The sequence below is a fragment of the Miscanthus floridulus genome, chromosome 3 (assembly GCF_019320115.1).
Source record: "Miscanthus floridulus cultivar M001 chromosome 3, ASM1932011v1, whole genome shotgun sequence".
NCBI lineage: Eukaryota > Viridiplantae > Streptophyta > Magnoliopsida > Poales > Poaceae > Miscanthus > Miscanthus floridulus.
Genome location: NC_089582.1, coordinates 46,679,392 through 46,706,508, shown reverse-complemented (window position 1 = coordinate 46,706,508; position 27,117 = coordinate 46,679,392). Strand labels below are relative to the sequence as shown.

The window sequence follows — 27,117 nt, the reverse complement described above, 5'->3', positions numbered from 1 at the left end:
GAGATGCGCTATACTTCACCACTGAATCTGGCGGATACAACATCGTCAAGTATGATTTGTGCAAGCATAAGCTATCCGTGATCGATTTGCCAGCAGCTTTTAAGCCCATTCTCATCAAGGGAAACGACGGAGGGCTAGGGCTTGCAACCATGAAACACAATTGCATCTACACGTGGTCATGGCAAGTTGATAACAAGGGCGATGGCGGGTCGGTGAAATATAGGGTCATGAAGCTTGACGACACGCTGCTCCCCATAAGTTACTACCACCCACCAGATTTGATTTGCATGGCAGAGGGCACAAACACTGTTTTCATTGGCGTGGAGGATACAGGACTATTCACCCTCGATCTCAAGTCAAGGCAAGTGAGGAAGATAGGCGGAACAGAGACCTACTACCATAATCCCATCTTACCTTACATGAGTTTCTACATTCCAAAGTATTAGCCATGTGCCCTTCTTTGTTGACTATGTATCAATTATATATACACATGTTTATGTTTATGTATCAAATTAAAATGGTAGCTAGTTAGCTTAGCAGCATTAATCGATGAACAAATAGAATAAAAATTTGGACACACGTCTGATCCAATTCTTCAGTTATGAAAATATGTCACCCTACTTCAAAATTTAATTTCAGAAGAGAAACTGTAATGATAAAGAAAATCACAGTGTGGAAATTATGATGAGAGAGAGAGAGACAGAAATGTACACTACTAGAGAACAGACTTTAGAACGATGTCCCAATTTGACATTAGCCTCGGCATTTTTTGCCCCTGGGACTAAAGGATACTTTAGTCCTGGTTGGTAGTACCAACCGGGACTAAAGGTTCCTGCCCAACGATCGTCCGCGGGGCAGGGATCTTTAGTCCCGGCCGAGACTAAAGCTTTTAGTCCTGGTTTGGGTGATGCCCCGCGAATAAAGATTAATCTTTAGTCCCGGTTTGGCCCCCTAACCGGGACTAATTATCCCGGCCTATAGACCAGCTCATTTCTTCCTCCCCGAGCCCGAGCCATTCCATTCAAACTCACTGCCTCTGTTCTTCAGCTTGCTGTTGTTCTTGCTCACTCCCACTCCATTGGTGTTGCTCTTCGATTTTGGAGGTAACAAACTTAATCCTCTTATGTTTTATCAGTAGCTTATCTCATTTTGCGATGTAGATACATGTGTAACTTTATATGTTGGACTTTATTATGATTTTATATGTCATTTTGTAGCTAAAAATCACATGATGATTTGCATATATGTTTGGATAAACAAAAGTTAAATTAGTTCATCAAAATCACACCTCGCTCGTCCTCGCTGGAGCACGCGCCATCCTCGTCCCCGGCGGCTTACGTGATCTTAGAATTAATTTTTCCATGAAATGAAAAACTTAGAAAATTATAGAAAATCCGTACTAGTTGAACTTGCGGACCGTGTTCAGCTCGGCGAGCATGTTCTCCGCCGAGCGGTAACGGACGTCAAGGAGGAGTTTTGATTTTACGAGGGAGAGCGGCAACGGTCGTGGAAGACCGTGTTCCCTTTCTCGTAGAATCGGAGCTCTTCCTTGGCCAAGTACGGTGCCGTCCGGTAGAGAAATGCTCACCGAGATGATCACGTAAGCAAGGTCAACTAGTACGGATGGTTATTTATCGAAACATGTTTTTGAGCTATAATTTGATGGTTATTTGATAACTTCAGACCTACAAATGTCATCTACAAATGTTACTATCCTCGGCAACCTAAACGCCCGTGAGCTCGCCGATATCGAGCAGGTCACTTAGAATTATTTTTTCCATGAAATGAAATACTTAGAAATTATGCCTTTTATTTTTTAGAATTAAATTTTCCATGAAATGAAAAACTTAGAAAATAGTTAGAAAATTATAGAAAATTCGTGCTAGTTGAACTTGCAGATCGTGTTCATCTCGGCGAGCATGTTCTCTGCCGAGCGGTAATGGACGTCAAGGAGGAGCTTTGATTCTACGAGGGAGAGCGGCAACGGTCGTGGAAGACCGTGTTCCCTTCCTCGTAGAATCGGAGCTCTTCCTTGGCCAAGTACGGTGTCGTCCGGTGGAGAAATGCTCGCCAGATGATCACGTAAGCAAGGTCAACTAGTATGGATGGTTATTTATTGAAACATGTTTTTGAGCTATGTGATTTCTATGTCATTTTTAGCTCAAAATCACATGATGATTTACAATAGTAAAATCACTTGATAGTTTGGTATTTTACTATTATACATAGTACATATTTCATGGTTTAGTTAGATAAATAAATAATTTTAGTTTTGTTTAAATATATTATTTTAGAAAATGTGAAATTTACACTAGTTTGCAAAAATAAGTATAGAAAGTAGATGACAACTGGTACCGGATCCTCGGCCTCTCGTTCAGTTGTGAAACGACTAAGGCCAGAACTCCCTCTCATTATCTGCGGCAAGTGTAAGCAGAAGATTGTGATGGAGTACCGAGTCAAGAGACAGGGACCCAACAAGGGTCGTGTTTTCTACAAGTGCCCGGATCGCGATGTGAGTTTCTTGCGCATTTGATTATTATGGCTAATTGACCTGCTTTTCTTGAATATTTTTGACTAAATATTTTTTGGCTTTAATTTTAGTTGGAGGGCAATGGATACGATGGTTGGTACTGGGAGGAAGATTATGCTACATACGTGCAGAATTCGGGTGCGCTTGAGGTAGCGGCTGCTGATGATAAGGCAGTGAGCCAGCAGGAGAAGCTTATTGATATTCAACAGACGAATGATTTGTCTGTTTTAGTTGCGTACGGTTACGAAATAATTATGTTACTGAAGTGCATTGTAGTTTTAGTTTGTTTAGTGATAGTTGGGATTGCTTACGTTTTAGCCGGGCTTAGTTAATTAATCAACCGTGTGTGTCATCTATGTTGTGTAATAAAATACTTAATTATGTTCAAGGTTTTCATAATTTGTCGTGTAATGCAGATTATGTCACGCCATTGGATGTACAATGCCGATCATCGCTCCCAAGACTTTATTGAGGGCATGCACTATTTCTTAGGTGTGGCCGAGGCAAATAAGCAGGATGGTTTCATGTGCTGTCCATGTGCCATATGTAAGAATTTAAAGGAATATTCAAGCTCAATGAGTCTTCATTCACATTTGCTTAGGTCAGGTTTCATGTCAAACTATATATGTTGGACTAAGCATGGAGAAAGCGGGGTCATGATGGAAGAAGGTGAAGGAGAAGATTTAGACATTGATGACATTATTGCTCAGTATGGTGCCTTTGATGATACTACAATGGGGGGAGATGAAGAAGAGGTAGCGGCAGAAGATGATCTCGGTGATGCTCTTGGTGATGCCATTCGTGATGCACAACAAGAATGCGAAAGTGAAAAAGAGAAAGTTAAGTTCGAGCGCATGCTTGAGGATCATAGGAAGTTGCTATACCCGACAGCCGAAGAGGGGCAAAAAAAGTTGGGTACAACACTGGAATTGCTACAGTGGAAGGCAAAGAATGGTGTATCCGACAAGGCATTTGGGAATTTATTGAACCTCATAAAGAAGATGCTTCCGAAGCCAAATGAATTGCCCACCACTACGTACGAAGCAAAAAAGGTCGTCTGCCCTTTGAGATTAAAAATCCAGAAGATACATGCATGTCCTAATGACTGCATCCTCTACCATGGCAATGAATACGAGAATTTGGATGAATGCCCGGTATGTAAAGCAGCGCGGTATAACATCAGGCGCGATGATCCTGGTGACGTCGAGGGTGAACAACGTCCTAGAAAGAAAATCCCTGCCAAGGTTATGTGGTATGCTCCTATAATACCACGCTTAAAACATTTGTTCAGAAATAAAGACCATGCAAAGTTGTTGCGGTGGCATAAAGAAGACCGTAAGGTAGACAATATGCTGAGACACCCAGCTGATGGGTCCCAGTGGAGAGCGATAGATAGGGAATTTTCAGAGTTTGCAAATAAGGCTAGAAACTTAAAGTTCGCCTTAAGTACAGACGGTATGAATCCTTTTGGGGAGCAGAGCACTAGTCATAGCACTTGGCTAGTTACTCTATGTATCTACAACCTTCCTCTATGGTTATGCATGAAGCGGAAGTTCATTATGATGCCGATCCTCATCCAAGGTCCGAGGCAACCTAGCAACGACATTGATGTCTATCTGAAGCCATTAGTTGAAGAACTTCTAGTTTTATGGAACAAACCAGGTGTACGTGTCTGGGATGAGTACAAACAAGAACACTTTGACCTACGAGCAATGTTGTTCGTAACAATCAATGATTGACCTGCTTTAAGTAATCTTTCAGGTCAGACAAACAAAGGATATAATGCATGCACACATTGTTTTGATGACCTTGACAGTATATATTTGAAAAGATGTCGAAAGGTCGTGTACCTTGGCCATCGTCGATTCCTTCCTTTGAATCACCAAGTAAGAAAGAAAGGTAAGCATTTTAAAGGTAAGCCAGACCACCGGAAGAAGCCTCATAACCGAACCAGGGAAGATGTACTCGCAATGGTCAAGGATGTGAAAGTAGTATTTGGAAATGGACAAGGCAGCAAATCTATTCCCAAAGATGCTAAGGGACACGCACCCATGTGGAAGAAGAAGTCCATCTTTTGGGAGCTACCCTATTGGCAAGTCCTAGAGGTCCGCAACGCAATCGACGTGATGCACCTGACAAAGAATCTTTGTGTGAACCTGTTAGGATTCATGGGTGTGTATGGGAAGCCAAAGGATTCACTTGAAGCACGCTAGGACTTGCAGGGCATGAAAGAACGAGACAACCTTCATCCAGAGAAGACAGATGATGGACGTCATTACTTAAGTCCTGCTAGCTACACGCTTAGCAAAGAAGAGAGGGACAACATGTTCGAATGTCTAAGCAGCATCAAGGTCTCATCAGGATTCTCCTCCAATATAAAGGGTATAATAAATGTGCCAGAGAAGAAATTCCTAAACTTAAAGTCCCACGACTGCCATGTGCTTATGACGCAATTGCTTCCAGTTGCTTTAAGAGGAATTCTACCTCCACATGTACGTCTAGCCACCGTGAAGCTATGTGCATTCCTCAATGCAATTTCTTAGAAGGCAATCAATCTAGTGGAACTAGCTACTCTACAGAATGATGTGGTTCAATGTCTTGTCAGCTTTGAGTTGGTGTTCCCTCCATCCTTCTTTAATATCATGACACACCTCCTAGTTCATTTGGTGAAGGAGATTAGTATTCTTGGACCTATGTTCTTACATAACATGTTCCCCTTCGAGAGGTTTATGGGAGTCTTGAAGAAATATGTGAAGGTCCGTTCTAAGCCTGAAGGAAGCATCGCCCAGGGCTATGGAACAGAGGAGGTCATTGAGTTTTGTGTTGACTTTATTCCTGACCTTGCCCCGATTGGCGTTCCCGAATCGCGACATGAGGGGAGACTCAGTGGTAAAGGAACTTTAGGGAAGAAAACATATATTGGCATGGAAGACGATTATTTCAATAAAGCACACTACACAGTTCTTCAGAACTCGTCATTGGTGCATCCGTACATCGAGATACATAAGGAGTTCTTACGATCCAAGTTTCTAGGGAAGACTGAAGCTTGGATTAGGCGTCAGCACATGCAAAGTTTCAGTGGTTGGTTGCGAAAAGAATGTCAAGGCGATGACAATATTGATGAGCAACTGTATTTGTTGGCTAGGCAACCATCGTGGCATATCCTCACGTACCAAGGGTACAAGATAAATGGGAATACATTTTACACAGTTGCCCAAGATAAAAGGAGCACCAATCACAATAGTGGTGTTCGCATAAATGGCACAGATCCAAATGGGAATATACAAACATATTATGACCGCATAGAAGATATATGGGAACTAGACTACGCACCTAATTTTAAAGTCCCTTTGTTCCGATGCCAATGGGTGAAGCTGACCAGAGGAGGGGTAACAGTCGACAAAGAGTATGGAATGACAACAGTGGACCTCAACAATATTGGGTACAAAGACAAACCATTCGTCCTTACTGCCGATGTGAGTCAGATGTTCTATATGAAAGACATGTCTATAAAATCAAAGAGAGGAAAAAACAAAGACATCAACTCAATGATCAATGAGCCAAAGCGCCACATAGTTCTTTCTGGGAAAATAAATATAGTGGGAATTGAAGACAAGTCAGACATATCAGAAGATTATGAAAGAAATGTCCGAATTCCACCCTTCATAGTGAAGAAAGATCCAAGCATCATGTTAAATGATGAAGACACTCCATGGTTACGACAAGATCATAACCAAGGGTCATACGTCAGGAAGAAATTCACTGTTGTGCCCGCATGATACAACGATGCACTATTATGACATAGTTTTAGAAAGTCTATATGAGATTCAAGAATTTATGACTAGTGTTTGATAAAACTTTCTCAAATGGGAAAATGAGCTATGTAACAATTGTAGATCTTGCTAAAATGATCAAACTTGGTATTCAAAGATTTTTCATCTGAGGTCATTTAGTGTCTCATTTGAGCAAGTTTGACCAAGTCAAATTTGGTCAAATGAAAAATAACACTTTGACTCTAGTATTATGGACTCTAAATGACTTCAAATTGAAAAGTTTTGAATACCAAGTTTGTTAAACTCATCAAGATCTACAATTGTTGTTTTAGTCAACTTTCCATTTGAGATAGCTTGGACAGTTCAAATTTGTGATTTTTAAATTTCTATGCCTACAAACTAGTTTTCGGAACCCTAGATTGTCTCAAATTGAAAAGTTTTGAATACCAAGTTTGTTCAGATCATCAAGATCTACAATCCTTATATAGGCCATTTTTTCATTTGAGAAAGTTTGAATAAAATGTAGTTCAAATTTCATAAGTGTGTGACATAGTTTTAGAAAGTCTATATGAGATTCAAGAATTTGTGACTAGTGTTTGATAAAACTTTCTCAAATGGAAAAATGAGCTATGTAACAATTGTAGATCTTGCTAAGATGATCAAACTTGGTATTCAGAGATTTTTCATCTGAGGTCATTTAGTGTCTCATTTGAGCAAGTTTGACCAAGTCAAATTTGGTCAATTGAAAAAACAACACTTTGACTCTAGTATTATGGACTCTAAATGACTTCAAATTGAAAAGTTTTGAATACTAAGTTTGTTAAACTCATCAAGATCTACAATTGTTGTTTTGGTTAACTTTCCATTTGAGATAGCTTGGATGGTTCAAATTTATGATTTTTAAATTTCTACGCCTACAAACTAGTTTTCGGAACCCTAGATTATCTCAAATTGAAAAGTTTTGAATACCAAGTTTGTTCAGATCATCAAGATATACAATTGTTGTTTTGGTCAACTTTCCATTTGAGAAAGTTTAGATAGTTCAAATTTGTGATTTTTAAATTTCGACGCCTACAAACTAGTTTTCGGAACCCTAGATTGTCTCAAATTGAAAAGTTTTGAATATTAAGTTTGTTCAACTCATCAAGATCTACAATTCTTATATAGGTCATTTTTTCATTTGAAAAAGTTGTAGAACAAAAATACTACATTTTCTTAATTTTTATAGGTTCAACAAAAATTTCCTGTCATTTTGGTAAAAAAAAAACGAGAAAAAATTGAAACATTGATGTTACAATAATGTGATAATAAATTTCCTACCGAATAATATTAGTTTTATTAATTTTAAGTTACAAATATATTTTTGCATTAACAAAATACTTAGTATTATTAACATTTATATTCTATATTCATAAAAGAAATTAAAAACTTTAGGTTACAAAATTTTCCTATTTACAATAAATAATTAGTTAATCAATAGTATTTTTTAAAATAAATATTGCAAAGTATTGAAGTTGCTATAGAATTAATTAGTATTAAATAAGGAGAACAAAATCAAAATCCCAGTCTTTCCCAATTACTCTGGCGCGCTGCCAAAATTTTCAGGCCTTCAGTCCCGGCCCAGGCCAGGAACCGGGACTAAAGGGTGGGCGGAATTGCCCGCCCAAAAATACCTTTAGTCCCGGCTGGTAACACCAACCGGGACTAAAGATCCTTTAGTCCCGGCTGGTAAGCCGAGCCGGGACTAAAGGGTTGGACCTTTAGTCCCGGTTCGGCTTACCAGTCGGGACTAAAGAATCTTTAGTCCCGGTTGGTGTTACCAGCCGGGACTAAAGGTCCCGGCCTATATATATCGAACGGTTCCTCTGTTCATCTTCTACTTTTTGATCTACAACGTCGATCTCGTCTCTGCCGCGCCCGACCGCGTCGAGCTCTGCCGCGCCGCCGTCGTACGTCGTCTACCCCCGCCCGACCTCATCATCGAGCCTCGCCCGGCGGCCGTCGAGCTCGTCTCCGCCGTACATCGTCCTCGCGCGGCTCAGCTCGGCCCCGTGGCCGGCCAGCATGCCCACCGCCATCCGCCCGCCTGCTAGCTATAGCTCGGCCATATTTTTTAGATAGTTTTTAGATAGTTTTTTAGTTAGTTTTTTAGATAGTTTTTGATATATGTTAATTAGATTTAAATGTATTAAAATTTAATTAGTACTTTATTTAGATAGTTTTTTAGATAGTTTTTTATTATAGTTTTTGATATATTTAGTAATTATTATTCTATCTCTCTATATATGTTTTAGATTTAATTTTGATTTAGTAATTCTATCTATGTATATATGTTAGGTTTAATTAGATTTAGGAATTAATTCTATCTAGATATATGTATGTTATTTTATTTAATTGGATTTAGTAATTATATTCTATCTCTCCATATATATGTTAGATTTAATTTTGTTTTAGTAATTGACACATGCATATTTTATTAGTAATTCTATCTCTATATCACATGCATATTTTATTTTAGTAATTCTATCTATATATCACTTGGATATTTTATTAGTAATTCTATCTATATCATGCATATCTAGAGAGAGATTCTATATGTATACATATATATGTACTTAATTATTTCTATGTGTATATATACATGTACTTAATTATTTCCATGTGTTGAGAGAGAGAGAAAATTGTATCTAGAGAGACATTCTATGTGTTATCACATGCATATCTAGAGATATATACATATGCACTTATTTCTATGTGTTGAGAGAGAGAGAGAAAATTGTATGATTCTATGTGTATATATACATGTACTTATTTCCATGTTTTTGGTTCGAAAGTGTTTTTGATTCGATTCCAAAGCCTATACCTTATTATTGTTTATCCTTATGAAATATTATGTGTTATTATATTTAATTGGATTTAGTAATTCTATATGTGTTATCACATATACTTATGTTATGTGCCATAGTAATTCTATCTATGTGTTATCTTGAAGATACAAATGGCTGCTTCGGATGATAACTTGAATGATGACATAATGGCGGATATTATCAATGCCGGCACTAATGCGGATGTAGATGACACGAGTCAGTACTTTGCTGATTATGAGGATATCCTGAATATCCCAGTGGTTGAAGATCAACAAATTGTCGCACAAGAAAATACTGGCAAGGTATATTCGATTATCTATCATCTCTTATAGATGCATGCGTACGTATATTTGTTGTTAATCATTGTGTTTCTACTCATGTAGCCGGTCTCTGGATCTACATCAACCACCGGCAAGAGTAGGAAAGTCCGAGGGCCAAAAAGCCATTAGAGGGCCGTTTCATAATATCAGAATTCGACACCGACACCGGCAAACCATTGGGACCACATGCTCAGACATATGTCAATCAATGTGGGTTCATTGTAAGGGATAGGATCCCAGTTAGTGCTCGTGAATGGAAGCAGAAGATATCCGCTCCTAATGTTAGTTTTGTATCTGATCATGACAAGAACCTAGCTTGGAGAGATATCACTCAGCATTTCACATTACAAGCAGATGATGCTTTGAAGGAGCTAGTGAGGGATTGGACAATGAAGAAGATGGCAACATTGTTCCAGAGTTGGAAGAAGACATTGTATAAAAAGTTTATCTTGAAGAATGAAACGCCGGATTTCAATGCTAAGGCGTTTGTCAAGTTGGAGTCCCATTGGGATGACTTCGTACAATACAAGACATCTTAAGAGAGTGAGGAACGTGTGATGAGGAATCAGCAGAATGCCCGACAGAAGCAATACCATCATCGCATGGGATCAAGTGGTTATAGGAGTTCTATTCCCAAGTGGCAGAACCTAGAAGCAGAGATTACTGCCAAGGGAATCATACCTGAAACAATAGAGAAGAACTGGCCTCAACGCGCAAAGAATTGGTTCTACGCTCATGGGGGAAGCCTAGACCCAGACACTAGCAAGCTAATTTTCGGCTAAAAAATTGAGAGAGCAACACAGAGACTAGCTCATGCTAGGGAAGAAGCTGATAGTGGTGTTTTCAAGCCCAACAGAGAAAAGGATGAATTGACATATGCCCTAGAGAATCCCGAACACGGTGGTCGAACAAGAGGCTATGGGGCGGTTCTGTGGCTACAAGCATTCCTAGCAGACAAGGATACCTACAGAAGCCGCTAGAGAAAGAAAGATGAGGAGGCAGACCGAATCCGGGTATTGGAGCAATTTGTTAATGAGTCATGACAAGCATTGCTTGAATCACGTGAACGAGAAAAATCTCTTGAGGCAAGAATGCAGGAGGAGATCAAGAGGAAAGTGCAGCTAGCAATGAGTCAAATGCAATCGCAATCAACGCCGGGAGTCACCATTAGCCCCGTTGGTCAGATGAAAAGCAGTTGTGCTTCCACGGAGCTGCCAGTTATTCAAGGTGACGCTGGGTTGTGCTTCCCTGTTGATGACATTAACGAGCCTCTAACAACATGTGAGCTGCACATTCTAGATGGTAATAATGCATCAATCATGGTGGCTGTCGGGGTTGTATCTCCAATAGACCGAATGAAGACACCAAGAATCCATGGGTCAGTTATTCAACCTGGATATGCTAGCGTCTCGGTCGATAGAGTGCTCAAAGGTTACAGCAATGTTCCTCTTGACATTGAAGGCGGTGATGGGGAGAAGACACTAGGAGAAGCAGAGAAGACATTTATTCAATGGCGCAAACGCTTCATCATCATTCCTGGGACGCCACCGCTTCCCCTACCTCACCCTAGGTACGAATGAAAGTGAATGAAATATTATTTTCCATTAATTTTATATTGGCTTCAAAAATAATTGACCCACAACTTGTTTTTGTAGCAGGGTCTCCCCCCAGCCTAGCTGAAAGCTCTAGTTTGGCTTTGGTGAATTGATGAAACTCTAAGTGCTAACCTAGTTTATCAAGTGATCATGAGATAGGTAGCACACTTCAAGTGGAGAAGCCAATGAAGATCATAACATGACAATGGTGATGACATGGCGATGATCAAAGGCTTAAACTTGAAAAGAAGAAAGAGAAAAACAAAATGCTCAAGGCAAAGGTATAATCCATAGGAGCTATTTTGTTTTGGTGATCAAGACACTTAGAGAGTGTGATCACATTTAGGTTTGATAGCCGTACTATTAAGAGGGGTGAAACTCATATCTGAATGCGGTTATCAAAGTGCCACTAGATGCTCTAACTCATTGCATATGCATTTAGAATCTAGTGGAGTGCTAACATCCTTGAAAATGTTTGAGAAAATATGCTAACACATGTGCACAAGGTGATACACTTGGTGGTTAGCACACTTGAGCAAGGGTGAAGAGAATGGAGGAGATGCCAGCGTCGGTCAAGTGACCGGACGCTGGATCCAAAAGCACCGGACGCTGACTGCCTGCGTCCGGTCGCGCTGACTGGCGATACAGTGGCTAGGGTTTACCACCGGATGCTGGGCTGTGTCCGGTCGAGGTGGACCGGACGCGTCCGATCGAGAAAAACCAGTTTTTGACCCTTACTGTACTGGACCGGACGCTGAGGCTCCATCGTCTGGTCAGTTTTGCCGAAGCGCCCAGTCAGCTTCATAGCCGTTGAAATCTAACAAACAGCGTTTGAAGCTGGTGACACGTGGCGTCCATCAGTGGACCGGACGCTGAGTCCAGGGTCCGGTCAGTTTGACCGGAGCGTCTAGTCAGAGCACAGTGTGCCCAGTGAAGGGGTACAACGACTCTATTTCGTGGGGGCTTCTATTTAAGCCCCATGGCCGGCTATGGCTCATATCTTTGGCCATTATCATTGACATAGTAACCTTGTGAGCCTACCCAAAGTCCTCCCACTCATCTCCATCATTGATTCATCATCATAGTGAGATTGGGAGTGAATCCAAGTGCATTGCTTGAGTGATTGCATCTAGAGGCACTTGGTGTTCGTGTTTCGCTGCGGATTTCGCTTGTTACTCTTGGTGGTTGCCGCCACCTAGACGGCTTGGAGCAGCGAGGATCGTTGAGCGGAGGGTGGTGATTGTCTCCGGCTCCGATTGTGGTGATTGTGAGGGGTTCTTGACCTTTCCCTGGTGGAGCGCCAAAAGATACTCTAGTGGATTGCTCGTGGCTTGTGTGATCCTCATCTTGTGTTGGTTGTGCAGCACCTTATTGAGGGTTTGGCGTGTGAAGCCAATTAGCTCGTGAACCTCCAACTGAGTGAATCGCCACAATGAGGACTAGCTTGCCGGCAAGCAAGTGAACCTCGGTAAAAAATCATTGTGTTCATCATTGATTCCGAGGTGATTGGTCTTCATTGTTATTCATCTTCGTGATTGATTGGTTCTTTCATCTACACGGCAGTATAACCCTCTTGATCACTCTCTTTACTTTACCGCAAACTAGTTGATAAGCTCTTTAGTGTAGCTATTTGTGAGAGCTTGCATGCTTGGTTGGTGTGGCTCTTTAGTTAGCCTTTGAGAGCACACTAACATAGGGTAGTGTCATTGCTCTTGTGTGAATTGACACTATCTAAGCTAGAATTGTGGTAGGTGGCTTGCATTTTGAGTAGGCTAGCGCAACACTTTCTTCGCCTCATAATTGTCTAACCATTTGGTTAAGTGTTGTTGTAGAAATTTTTATTAGACTATTCACCCCCCTCTAGCCATTAGCACCTTTCACTAGCCCAATCATTCATTCCCCATCTTATCACAGCGTCGCGGGGGGCAAGACGACTTCATCCCCACGGTAATCTCCAACTCCTACACCGGCCCCATCGCCTCCACAACGATCTCCAACTCCTACACCGGCCCCACCACCTCCACAACGATCTCCAACGCCACCCCCACCCCCACCACAGCGACGCACTACAAAGACGTCTAAGGTCCCGGCGGCAAAGAAGACCCCGAAAAAAGAGTTATTTCTCAAGAAATACTTCCGGAAAAGACTGATGAGCAAATAGCAGCTAAAGAAGACAAAAAAGTGAAAGATTTTTTTATTGATATCCAAAAGCAGAGACAAGCGAAGCTTAAGGAGAAGTCATACTTTTACATACCACGAGATCAGCTGAGGCAGAAGGTCGAAGCTCACAAGAAAAAGATGCTTGAAGTTCGTAAGCCTCCGCCACTATCAGACTATGACCGCTCCCTCGTGAAGTCACATGATGCACATAAGAAAAGAAAAAGAGCATCAGGGAAGGATGTCCCACAGCTCGGACAACAGAAGCAACCAATGCAAAATCTTGTTGTTGCTAATGAATATGGTTCCAACATAGAAGTCTATCGACCAGACAACTCTGGAGAAGTGTCGGTTTAAGACCTTAATGCTTTTTTGAACTAACTGGTTTAACCTTGGATCAATTGACGGGCAAAGCTCCAATCCAGAACCTGGAAGTTGATACCTGGAAGACTTATAAATTTGGCAAAAGTCTGTACAACCCTGCGGCTCTGAATGAATTGGGTACGCAAATATACTTGCTCAACAAGTGGTACATGCAGGAGTGTGGCAAGGGTGAGCAGTGGATCTTTGTCAGATTTAGAGACTATCATTACTTCCGTGGCGATGCCATCTTACATATTAGTTTCGAAGAATTGCATCAACTATACCACTTGGACGCTCTAGACAAATAAATCATTAGCTCCTTTTGTTTGTAAGTGATTCTTACTTTTATTTAATAAACTCACTTCCATACGTACGTGTATATAATTATCCTCACATGTAACTTATATTTATATACAGATTCCAGATGTCAGAGCTCCAAAGAATACAAGACACTAGTGTTGGCTTCATTGATCCTTATATCATATTCAAAACCGATATTATTGTCAAGGAGCACTGGGTATCTGAAGCACAGACGAATATCATGAAGTTCTTCGTGAAGCAGCACGACAAGACAACAATACTTTTCCCGTACAACTTTGAGTAAGTGTTAATAATAATGTAGTCTACACATTTTATGTAATATCAATACAACTTATATGCATGTACATGTGTGTATAAACCAATGCAGGTTTCACTAGATACTCATTGTCATTGAGTTAAACTCAAGTCGGTTAGTAATCTTGGATTCATTGAGAAAAGAGCGGGCACTATACCAAGATATGATAGACATTATCCAGGGGTAATTTCGATCTCTCGCGCGCAACTATTATTGAATAGACTTTGCCATAATTTAGAAAGAGTTTATTTGGCAACACCGCAAGGATTGCAAGGCACCACTTAATGTAGTTGAAATACCACTAAGTTGTACTATATATACTTCCCCACGTGTTTAATTACTATATTGTACTTCAATTTACGTGTGAGATGATGAGAATGATCTTCTTCTCGTACAGTGGTGTTTGCGGCAGCAACCAGGTAATAACTTGTGTGGATACTACGTTTGTGAATTTATCACTTCACATATAAGAAGAACTCCTGAAGATGTCCTCAGAGTACGTATATATCAATTTTTTATTTATTTTTAAATGAATATATATATATATATATATGTATTAATACTTTTCCTTTTATTTCAAATGCAAGACTGAATGGTTGAAACGAAGGGTCATGCAAAAAGACCATCTGAAAACAGTTCAAGAGTCAATAGCAGGATATCTTCTAGAAAAAGTGCTAAATCCCAACGGCGAGTTCTACTTTGATCCTAAGGAACTAATGATGTAAATTAAATGTTTATTGATATCGTTATTTTCGAGAACAAGATTATGAAAGTGTTGTATATATACATATATATCTATAATATATATAGTTTCATACTTTATTCGAATATAATAATGCTCGAGATGAGAATTAGATTTAATTATATGCGTGCGTGTATTTATATTAGAAGCGTAGAATACGTACATAAAAACATATTATATATTAAACAAATATGTGTAACTGAACTGAAAACAAATTAAATAAAAAAAAAGAAAAAGAAAAGGAACCTTTAGTCCCGGTTGGGGTTACCAACCAGGACTAAAGGGTGCGGCCACGTTTGCTCGGCTGGAGGGCCTTTAGTCCCGGTTGGTAACACCAACCGGGACTAAAGGTCCCTCTTTAGTCCCGGCTCGATGACCCGGGACTGAAGGTTCCACCTTTAGTCCCGGGATCGTTGTCCCGGCGCGGTAACCGGGACTAAAGGCCGTTACCGCCCGGGACAACAAGTCCATCCTGTAGCAGTGGTACCAAATAAAATCCAGATCATTTACTTGAAACATACGAGCAAATCAAGATCGTTTATGAGAAAAAATCCTCATTTTTCTTTTGTGGACATTAGTAAGTAGTAACCAATCTTAATAAGAAACACAAAAGCTGTGGCTGAACAACCAGATGCCCAAAGAAACTATGTTGGCCAAACCAAGCCACGTGGGTCCCAAAAGAGATCCACGTTGACCGAACCGCATGGTCCAGATGGAGATGTCTATCACGAACAGTGGCGAATATTCTACAATGCTTCATAGCAGGTGCATAAGCACCTTGTACCAAAGGACTCGCTTCTTCCTCAGGTATGGGAGAGGTTACCCTCAAAGATCAGCTGCAAATCTCCTCTGTGATGAAGAAAGCCATCTCCTTGGTTTTGAGATTAGGGTTGTTCATCGAGGTTGTAAGCTCTTGAGTAGTCGGTCTTGTTTGAAGAGGTTGCATCATCCATCTCAATCTATCAACAGGATGCCAGAATCTTCATCCCCATGTCTATGCCCCATGCGTGCAGCAGGATTACCTCAAACTCAAGCACCATGCTGGACGGTATAGTGCTAATTAAGGAGTCTGAATGTCCCAAACGCGTCCATGGCCAGAATGCTAGCAAGGTATCGCTCACTAGGACTACCTGCGCATGGACCACGGTATCTCTCGCTTCAAAGTTCTTGAATATGAGTAGGAAGTTATCTGGGTACAAAGCTTTGATCTCCATGTCGCCGTCCTTCTGGTTGAATCTACGAGGATGTTGAAGGTGCCAAGGTGGCGTTTGCAGGCATGCGGCACCAAAGCATGTCACAGTTATGCCTCTTCTATAGCAACAAATACTTGTTCCACAATCCATAAAACATGAAGCTGCCGAGGGGTGGCCAGACTGAGAGGATTCATGTTCATCACCGAGAGGATCTCCGTTATGGAGCCGTCATCATGCACCAAGGTTGGAGGCAGAGGACATCCACAACTGGATTCAGGTTCTTTGCCGAGTGTCTGAGGCACTCGGCAAAGCCTTTGCCGAGTGCGGCACTCGACAAAGAACACACGGCAAAAATTTGATCAGCAAAGCCCTCTTTGCCGAGTGTCTTTTATCGGGCACTCGGCAAAGGCTTTGCCGAGTGCCTCGGGGACAATCGGCAAAGAAAAGCGACCGTCACGGCGCCGGTCCCGTTGACGGTCACTTTGCGAGTGCCAACCCTGCAGGCACTCGGCAAAGAATTTTTATTTTTTTAAAAAAAATTCTTTGCCGAGTGCCAACCCGGAAGGCACTCGGCAAAGAGCTTTTATTTTTTTTTGAAAAATTTCTTTGCCGAGTGCCAACCCGTAAGGCACTCGGCAAAGATTTTTATTTTTTTTAAAAAAATTCTTTGCCGAGTGCCAACCCGGAAGGCACTCGGCAAAGAGCTTTTATTTTTTTTGAAAAATTTCTTTGCCGAGTGCCAACCCTGCAGGCACTCGACAAAGTGTTTTTATTTTTTTTAAAAAAATTCTTTGCCGAGGGCCAGCCATAGGGCACTCGGCAAATATTTTTTATTTTTTTTTAAATTTCTTTGCCGAGTGTCAACCCGGAAGGCACTCGGCAAAGATTGTTTATTTTTTTAAAAAAAATTCTTTGCCGAGTGCCCTATGGATGGCACTCGGCAAAGTTTTGAATTTTTTTTTAAATTTTTTTTGCCGAGTGCTAGCCATAGGGCACTCGGCAAATATTTTTTTTTTAATTTCTTTGCCGAGTGTCAACCCGGAAGGCACTTGGCAAAGATTTTTTATTTTTTTTAAAAATTTCTTTGCCGAGTGCCATATGGATGGCACTCGGCAAAGTTTTGAATTTTTTTTTAAATTTCTTTGCCGAGTGTCAGCCATAGGGCACTCGACAAAGATTTTTTATTTTTTTAAAAAATTTCTTTGGCGAGTGCCCTATGGATGGCACTCGGTAAAGTTTTGATTTTTTTTTTAAAAAAATTCTTTGCCGAGTGCCCTATGGCCGGCACTCGGCAAAGTTTGAGTTTTTTTTTTTAAAAAAAATTCTTTGCCGAGTGTCATGGTCACAGCACTCGGCAAAGCTGGAAAATCTGTTTTCTGGGCGCCCATTTTTCTAGCTTCGCCGAGTGCTGTGACCATTGCACTCGGCAAAGTGACCCAAAACGGCAAATTTTATTTTTTTTACATTCCATCATGACAAATAAATTCATACAAACATATATCACATATATATCTCATCCATCACATATATATCTCATCCATCCACACATCCATCTGCCCATATCACATCCATCACAATATATATCACATATATAATAATAAGTGCTCAAGTCCATCCAAATAAATCCATAAGTCCATCAAAGTCCACAAGTGCATCACAAGTATATCACAAGTCCATCACCAAGTGAACAACAAATGTAAAAAATACAACATGCACTCATCACGGCCACTGCGACTGTGGTGAAGGCTCAGATGCATCATTCGGAGGTGCATGAGGTGGATTATTCGAACCACCGTCAGATTGAGACTGCACAAAGGAAAAAAGATTGCATGTGAGACAAGATTATTTTGATAGCTAATCTAGGATGATAGAGGCCATACAAGCAAAGCACAAGCGAAAGTAAAAAACTTTGATACTCACAGGAGTAGCTGTAGCTTCAAGACGCGGAGGCGGAGGTGGAACCAACAGCCCAGGTGGCAGAGATAAGCCCATACGTTGCCCAAGCCCTTGTAGAAACTCCGTAATGTCCATTAGCCTCTAAGCCTGGGCCTGCCGCTCGGCCCGCTAGGCCTCCAGCTGGGCCCCTAGCTCCTGACGTTCCTTCATTTCTTGTTCCATCTGGGCCTGCAATATTTCACTCCAATGTTTCAGTAATGCAAAGCTAATTAAGGTGTGTAAAGATCAATGTATAATGAGTAAAACAGGAATAACCTCGAGTGCGTCGACCCGGTGCTGTGCAGCGGTCGGCCGTGTGCGAATGGCCGGGCTCTCGCTCGTGCTCCGTGCTCGGATCTAGGAGAGAGAGGGAGTAGAGGCCGTGTTGATGACGCCGTCGCCAAGCCAGAACCGCCCATGCTTCTTGCCCTGCCCTGCCCTCATGACGGCCTCTCCATCGAAGTCCTGGGTGCTCGGATCATGGTCTGACCCATGGAGCGACCTCGCCACCTCAGTGTACTCACTGATGCGGGAGTGGACGCTCGGGTTTGTGTATGCCTCGGGCGGGTCCTCCAGGTTGAAGGAGACATCGGACGTCGCCTTGCCCTTGTGGGCCATACACCATGCCTGGAAGTCCGAGCAAGCCTGGCCACTGTGTGACGCCAACTGCAAGAAAGACAGCACGATGATTAGAAATCAGGCAGAACTGAGCGTGACAATAGATAAATCAATTCGCATACCCATGCTTGTTTGTATCCGGCGAGGTTGCGGCTGCCTTGATGGTGTGCTGGACCTTACATCAGGAAACGACGGTCCCGAGCATTCCTGTGCATCTTGAGGTACTCCTCCATGAACCACCTCTCCACCATCATCGCCCAGCACTCGGGATACGCTTGGCACCACCAGGGAATCATCTATACGTCATCAAGTATTGGACATATAAGAAGATCAAATTAAACCAACTTAATCTCAAAATGAATCAATATTGATGTTCTTCATTTACCTCAAGGTACTGCTCCCGGATCAGCTGCATCTCTCTTGCGTCTTTCTTGGTTTTCCTCTCTCCAAGCTTCGACCCGTAGTAGGTTACGATGGCCTGGATGCGCACCTCGTGATGCATGTCGGTGACGAGTTTTTTACAAGCTTTGGTAGTCACCTGTTCTGCCCTGGCCTCAAATCCATCCTCGCATCTATAATAAGTCTGCATACAAAATCGATATATCCATTCATTATTTCAAGAAAAGTCCAATAAATGCGATGTATTGAGCAATGTTGTGCGAGGGAGAATTACCCAAAACTCTGTCTTCACCCGCACTGCCTTGTTGGGGTACTCCGCATCGAGGGCGATGGCGTAGTGGTCAAACGAGTAGGTCGGCTCCGTCTTCGATGCGTACGTGACAATGCCGGGGAAGTGGTGCCTGCATAGAAGACCCAGGATGCCATTGACTAGCCGTGCGCTACCACCCAACACAACCACCCAGTTCCTGCATAAGTGATTAAGAAAAATTATTAGTTTTTTTCATCATATCGTATGAAGTAGTGGTGATAACATATACAGTTACTTACTTTTGTCCTTTGGGGCGAATCACTGGGCGTTGGTGAGGAAGCGGAACCTGTGGGAGGCTCGTGGGACCTTGCAAGTAGACACTCAAAGAGGAGTTGGAGGAAGCGGAACCCATGCCTGCCGCCTCCCCCTCCTCCTCCTCCTCCTCCTCCTCCGTCTGCCGAACCAGCTCCTCGTCTGACTCGTCCATGGGCGCCACCTCCTCCTGCGGCTGGCGGTCCTCCTCACATGGCGTGGGAGGAGACGGCCCCCTCCTGCAGCTAGCTGTCCTCCTCCTCCTCCTGTCCGATCACTCTACCGTCCCCTCCGCCCCCTCCTACGGCCGGCGTGGTCTTTGGTAAATCGAGTTCATGGACCTATGACGGTCGCCCGCCATCTTTGTTCAATCACCTGCTATAAAAAAGAAAAACAAGACGTAATTAGAAATAGGTGCAAAAATGAACAAAACATAATTACAAAAAACATAGTAATACATGTATTAGAAATATATGCAAAAATGAACAAAACATAATTACAAAAAACATAGTATTACATGTATTAGAAATAATCTTCATGATTGAGATTAGCTGGATCATAGGTCTCGTCATCACTATCGACATTGTCCAACTCATCAACACTATCCGAAGGAGGAATGTTGTCTTCATTGTCATTGCCTAAATGTAATCGCTCAAGCATTTGTATGTCCTTCAGATTTCGCACCTCGTCTCTAGCGTCCTTGTCATCATCCCTTTCATTGTCTACTTCCATTCCTATCTCTTTGGTTAAGTCTATGTCAAACCTCCCTTGTAGCCCCTCTTCTTGATAGAACTCTCCATCATATGTGTTTGTGTTGAAGTTGTAATCTTCATCGTTTGGAACAGGTAGTTCACCGTGTGGTGATACCTTGTGCACAATAGACCAACCCTTAAGATGCTAGGCGTCTTTGCACGCATATGACATATAATAAACCTGGACGGCCTGTTGAGCCACAATGTAGACATCTTTTCCTGGATAGACAGAATCCTGTTGAATCTCGACTAGCCCAAGCTTAGGGGTCCGTCTCGTTACACCAGGATGAAACCAGTGGCATTTGAATATGACAGGAGTAAGAGGTTTGGAACCATAAAATGATAGTTCGTAGATTTCTTCAATTCTTCCATAATAGTCGAGTCCATCAGTGCCGGGCGTAACAACTCCGCTGTTTGTGGTTTGTCGATTCGGCCGACTCTGCTCATAGCTTGCTGTGTGAAAACGATATCCATTCACGTCATAACCGGTAAATGACTTGACCCTAACGGCACAGCCGTTTGCAACCTGTCTCAACTCATCACTTATAGGCGCATCAGTTTGGGCTTTCTGTTTGAACCAACAAATGAAATCGAGGCTCCCTGGTCTCACCACCTCCTCTCTCATATGATGGGCTTCACCATGGTGGACCCACCGGGTGTAGTCCGGCGTAAATCCATTCTTCACAAGATGTTTACCCATTTCCACCTTGTTTACCCTTCTCCTGTTTCCACATTTGCTGCAGGGACACAAAACTAGGCAATGTCCTTTAGCAGCATTGCCAAATGCACTGTTCAAGAAAGCATCGGTCTTGTTCATCCATTCCGTGGTGTAATCACTTTGACTTCTCCATCCCGTGTACATCCACTGATGGTCATCCATCCTCTAACATATGTATCAGCGAGTAATGTAACCATCAATTGCATCTACATGGTGTTCCTATTGTCTAATGGGTGAGGATATGTCCTAATCCCACCCGCGGATGCGTAGATGAAGTTAGTTTCCATGCTCTACTCCTATCCGAGACAGAATTTCGGTAGCACCTCCCTGCTGTTCTCTAGATACACGTCCTGCCAAAGAGGAGCGCGTATCCGGAGAACAACAGGGAGGTGATGCCGAAACTCTGTCTCGGACCAGAGCAGAACATGGGAACTAACCCATCTACGCATCCACGGGCTGTCCAAAAAGCGTGAACAATCCAAAATAGATACGGTCATAGATATGCAAAGATCTGCATACCTCCAATCGTATCTCTTTCAAATGAGAGACGCCTAACTGGGTTACGTGATCTACGATCATGATACGAAAAGAAGGGTTATACCTAGGGTGGCGGTGGAGTCAGGCTAGCAGGGCCGTGGCGGGTCGATGCAGTGGCGAGACAACGCGGTGCAGGCAGACCGGCACGGTGGCGAGAACTCCGACTCAACTCCGACGGGCTCTTCTCTACAAAAATGGAACAAAATACTATCATTTACAAAAAATTTTGGCAGAACCTCCCCTGCATGGTGAGGTTTCCAAAACCTGCAAAAAACAATGGCACGATGGCCGACAAGCACATATGTCTCAAGAGAAGCCATGTAGTTTGGATATCAAGCCATGCAGAAGAATATATCCAAGTAGTACCACTACTTGTACTACTACTTCCACTATTGCTACTACTACTACCATTGGTTCTACTACTACTACTACCACTATTGCTACAACTACTACCATTAGTTGTACTACTACTACTACCACTACTTCTACTACTACTACTACCTCTAAGTCTTACTACTAATAGACTACCACTAGTTGTACTACTACTACACTAGTACAACTAATACTACTACACTCAACCACTACCTCGAAAACAATAAGAGAGAAGGCATACCTGACGGGAGCGCCGGCGGTAAGGGGCGGCGGCGTCGGGATCGGGCCGGAGTCCGGGGCTCGCCGGAGTCGGGGACGGGGCGGGCACGGACGATGTCTGGGTGGGCGGTCCACGGGGACAGGCCGGGGGTAGGGTGTGGCCGAGGCCAGGGCCGGCCAGGGCAGGGCATGGCTGGGAAAAAGGGCACGGCCGGGGGCAGGGTCGGCCGGGTCGAGGGCGGCGTTGGCCCGGGGGAAGGGCCGGCTGGGGGCACTGCGCGGTCCGGCGGCAGGGCGCATGGGTAGCGCGGGCGGCCGGGCAAGCGGGCAGCGGGCCGGCGCGGCCGAGGGGAAGGGCCGGCCGGGGCAGGGCCGGCCGGGGGCACGGCGCGGAGGCAGGGGCGGGCAGGCATGGGCGTGGGGCTGGCTGGCTCTGACTACCCGGCCGGCCCAAAATGCCTAAGTCCCCGTGCCCCCTGCCCCCAACCGCCCTTTGCCGAGTGCTGGATCAGGGAGGCATTCGGCAAAGATTTGATTTTTTTATAATTTCTTTGTCGAGTGCTCCTGTGGATGCACTCGGCAAAGAGGATTTTTTTTAAAAAAAAATTAAAACCCTCTTTGCCGAGTGCCTTATCCTGGCACTCGGCAAAGACACCCTTTGCCGAGTGCCATGCCCCGGCACTCGGCAAAGTTTTTTTTGTTTTTGGCCTCCAATTTTTTTGTGCAGCCCTTTTAAAGTACGAGGAACTCCTAGTTACAATTTGGGGATTTTTTGTGGCTTTTTGATATATTTAGTTACTTTATTTCGTTTACTTGAATTTTTCTGAAAAATAGAAATTTGAACTGCACGTGGTACGAATAATGAAATTTAATGATTCAAAAATTGATAGTCATGTTAGTGAGTGTTGTGAGAGGCCGTATCCAGGAACGGACCCAAAATTTTGAACATCTTGTTCACGAAATATGTCCGCGAAATTGCGTGTGAAGTGTTTTGAAATTCTATGAAAAGCAAACGAAGTCCGAAAATCATGAAACTTGTTGAGATGTCGTGATATCATATGTGGAGGCTATGATAAAAATTTCAGAAGATTTCATGCACGTTGTCACGTACGATGCTTACAAACCAGGACATCTCTACATGTGATATCAGATCTCACATTCCAAATTATAAGACATTTTTGCTTTTTAGCTTTTTATAGGTGGTTCTTGGTCGTACGCACTATACTAACATCTACTATCTCCATTCCAAATTATAATACATTTTTGCTTTTTAGCTACATAGTTTTTGCTATACATTTAGATAGGCTACCTAGTAACATAATGTATTGAAAAGTCAAAACGTCTTATAATTTGAATGGGGAATGTACTTTTTGTGTAGCGTCAATTCAAAAATAAGGTTGCCCGTGAGGATTGGCTGAGGAACAAAAATGTCGATGGCCAACAAGGGGGGAGCAACACGAACCAATATGGTCCGTGGAAAGGAATCTAGAAACTAAGGTGTCCCAACAAGATCACCACACAAGCATGGATATTGAAATTTAAGACTTGTGCTATGCAAGCAAATATATGAAATGCACATTCAAAATGCAACATACAAGTTTATGAGCTTGCTCCCCCTATTTGTGTGCAATTTTGATTGATTGATCCCCTTACAATGTCATTTCATTTGTTTGCTTCCCCTGTCTTACTATCTTTGTGAATTTCTCTCCCCCTTTATCAACAATTAGCACAAAAGGTAAGCTCATATTTTAGATAGGTTGGGGTGAAACCATGTGAAGTAAGGATCATTTTCCCAATTTGGTTCAATCTAGATCACTTGCAAAAGATATTTAATTCGGTTTGATCCAAGGACAAACTTCTTCACACCTCCAAATAAGGGTTATCTTGTACCATGTTGAGTTAAACACTTACAACTCATTTTATAGATCAAACACTAGGTTTACAAGCCTACAAACATGTCATATGCTACCACTAGATCATTTCAAGCATGCAAGCAATAGTAGTACCATACAAGCATCAAATTCATTTGATTTTCATGAATGAGCCTATTTAAATGCGAAAGATGTCTAGATGCACTAAACATGTCCTTAGTAAGGATGTATGCCATGCCAATAAATTTTTACCTTGAATTGCTTGAAGGAGAGGCATGCCATATAAGTGGGAGGTGCATCAACACATATTTGAGAAGTCAAGTATGTTCAATTCATTCCTTAGCTTGCAAAACCTCTTTTCATCAAGTAGCTTGGTGAAGATATCGGCAAGTTGATCTTCGGTGCCACACTCTCAATGCAAATGTCCCCTTTTTGTTGGTGATCTCTTATGAAATGATGGCGGACATCAATATGCTTTGTTCTTGAATGTTGAACCGGGTTGTTGGTGAGCTTTACGACACTTTCATTGTCACATAGCAATGGCACTTGCTTGAATTTCATTCCAAAGTCACTTAAAGTAGCCTTCATCCAAAGTAATTGAGCACAACAACTACCGGCCGAAATGTACTCCGCTTCGGCGGTTGAAAGTGCTATAGTATTTTGCTTCTTTGATGACCAAGACACAAGTGATCTTCCTAATAGTTGACATATGTCTGATGTGCTCTTTCTCTCAACTTTGCATCCCGCATAATCGGAGTCCGAATATCTAATCAACTCAAATCTAGCTCCTTTGGGATACCACAATCCAACATTTTTTGTATGCTTCAAGTACCTCAATATTCTCTTTGTTGCCGTCAAATGACTTTCTCTTGGCGAGGCTTGAAATCTAGCACACATGCATACACTAAACATCACATCCGGCCTTGATGCAGTCACATAGAGTAGGCTTCCAATCATAGACCGATACATCTTTTGATCCACCATGTTGCCACTAGCATCACTATCCAAGCTTCCACTTGTCCCCATTGGTGTACTAATAGCTTTAGCATCATCCATTCCAAACTTCTTGAGCATGTCCTTGATATACTTGCCTTGACTCACAAATGTGCCATACTTCATTTGCTTGATTTGAAGACCAAGGAAGTAGCTAAGCTCTCCAATCATGGATATTTCAAACTCATTAGCCATCATTTTGCCAAACTCCTCACAAAATTCTTGATTTGTTGACCCAAAAATGATATCATCAACATAGATTTGCATCACAAACAAGTCCTTTCCAAGCTTTTTGGTGAAGAGAGTGGTGTCAACCTTTCCCATCTTGAATCCCTTAGAGAGTAGGAAGTCCCTCAATCTCTCATACCATGCTCTAGCTGCTTGCTTCAATCCATACAAAGTCTTTCTCAACTTGTACACATGGTTGGGTTTCTTTTCATCCTCAAAATTGGGAGGTTGCTCAACATACACAAGCTCATTGATGTACCCATTTAGAAATGCACTTTTCACATCCATTTGGTACAACTTGATGTTGTGGGCACAAGCATAAGCTAGCAAGATCCTAATTGCTTCCAATCTTGCAACCGGGGCATATGTTTCTCCAAAGTCAAGACCTTCAACTTGAGTGTAACCTTGAGCCACTAATCTTGCTTTGTTCCTTATTACTATCCTATCTTGATCTTGCTTGTTTTGAAAGACCCACTTGGTTCCAATCACATTATGATCCTTAGGCCTCTTAACTAACTCCCATACTTGGTTTCTTGTAAAGTTGTTTAGCTCTTCATGCATAGCATTGACCCAATCAACATCTTTCAAAGCTTCATCTATCTTCTTAGGTTCAATGGATGACACAAATGAGAAATGCTCACAAAATGAAGCCAACTTTGATCTAGTTTGCACACCTCTTGAAATATCACCAATGATAGTGTCCAATGGATAATCTCTTGCAACATTGGTTGGTTGAAGCACTCTCACTTGATTGCTAGCATTTGATTGATCACTTGGTTGAGATGATGAACTAGCCATTTGTTGATCTTGCACATTGCCATCACTAGTGCTTGCTTGGATTTGATCATGAGAACCACTAGCTTGCACATTTGAGTTAGAGAGTACTTGATTCTTGTCATCTTCAACATCAATCACCACTCTAGGCCTTAACTCACTAATGTCCATATTGTTTATTGCATTGACCAATTGAGTGCCTCTTACATCATCTAGATTCTCATCTTCCTCTTGGGAACCATTTGTTTCATCAAACTCCACACCATGAACCTCTTCAAGAGTACCACTAGACAAATTCCAAACTCTATAAGCCTTGCTAGTAGTGGAGTAACCAAGCAAGAAACCTTCATCACATTTCTTTTCAAACTTGCTCAATCTAGTGCCTTTCTTCAATATGTAGCATTTACATCCAAAAACCCGAAAGTATGCTATGTTGGGCTTTCCTCCATTCAAAAGCTCATAAGGTGTCTTCTCCATCATGGGGTGACAATAGAGTCGGTTGCTATAATAGCAAGCTGTGTTGATTGCTTCGGCCCAAAATGAATGACTCACATTGTACTCACTCAACATTGATCTTGCCATGTCAATTAAAGTTCTATTCTTCCTTTCAACTAGGCCATTTGACTGAGGAGTGTACTTGGCCAAGAATTGATATCTAATTCCAAATTCATCACACAACTCATCAATTCTAGTGTTCTTGAATTCACTTCCATTGTCACTTCTCACTTTCTTTATGGTTGTTTCAAATTCATTGTGAATGCCCTTTACAAATGATTTGAATATTGCAAACACATCACTCTTGTCCACTAGAAAGAATACCCATGTGTATCTAGTGAAATCATCCACAATCACAAATCCATATTTGTTTCCACCAATGCTAGTGTATGTGGTTGGTCCAAACAAGTCCACATGCATTAGCTCAAATGCCTTAGATGTGCTCATCATACTCTTCTTAGGATGTGTGTTACCAACTTGCTTTCCGG

The 27,117-nt window shown here is 42.2% G+C and overlaps 1 protein-coding gene across 1 annotated transcript; it reads right to left on the bottom strand.

Annotated features, from left to right (window-relative positions):
* Positions 1 to 21,763: 21,763 nt before the first annotated feature.
* LOC136543673 (anther-specific proline-rich protein APG-like) lies at positions 21,764 to 22,681 on the bottom strand. Its single transcript, XM_066536056.1, has 2 exons — positions 22,263 to 22,681; positions 21,764 to 21,863 (listed from the first exon to the last, which is right to left on the bottom strand). Exons 1-2 carry the CDS (start codon positions 22,679 to 22,681, stop codon positions 21,764 to 21,766), a joined length of 519 nt encoding a protein of 172 aa, XP_066392153.1.
* Between the last annotated feature and the right edge of the window lie 4,436 nt (positions 22,682 to 27,117).

Excerpts from the sequence above, each read along its gene's own strand:
- LOC136543673 (XM_066536056.1), bottom strand. The coding sequence starts at position 22,681 with ATGCCTGCCCGCCCCTGCCTCCGCGCCGTGCCCCCGGCCGGCCCTGCC. Across the intron at positions 21,864-22,262 it reads TCTCTCTTATTGTTTTCGAG|AGAAGAGCCCGTCGGAGTTG; the intron begins GTAGTGGTTGAG and ends CCATTTTTGTAG.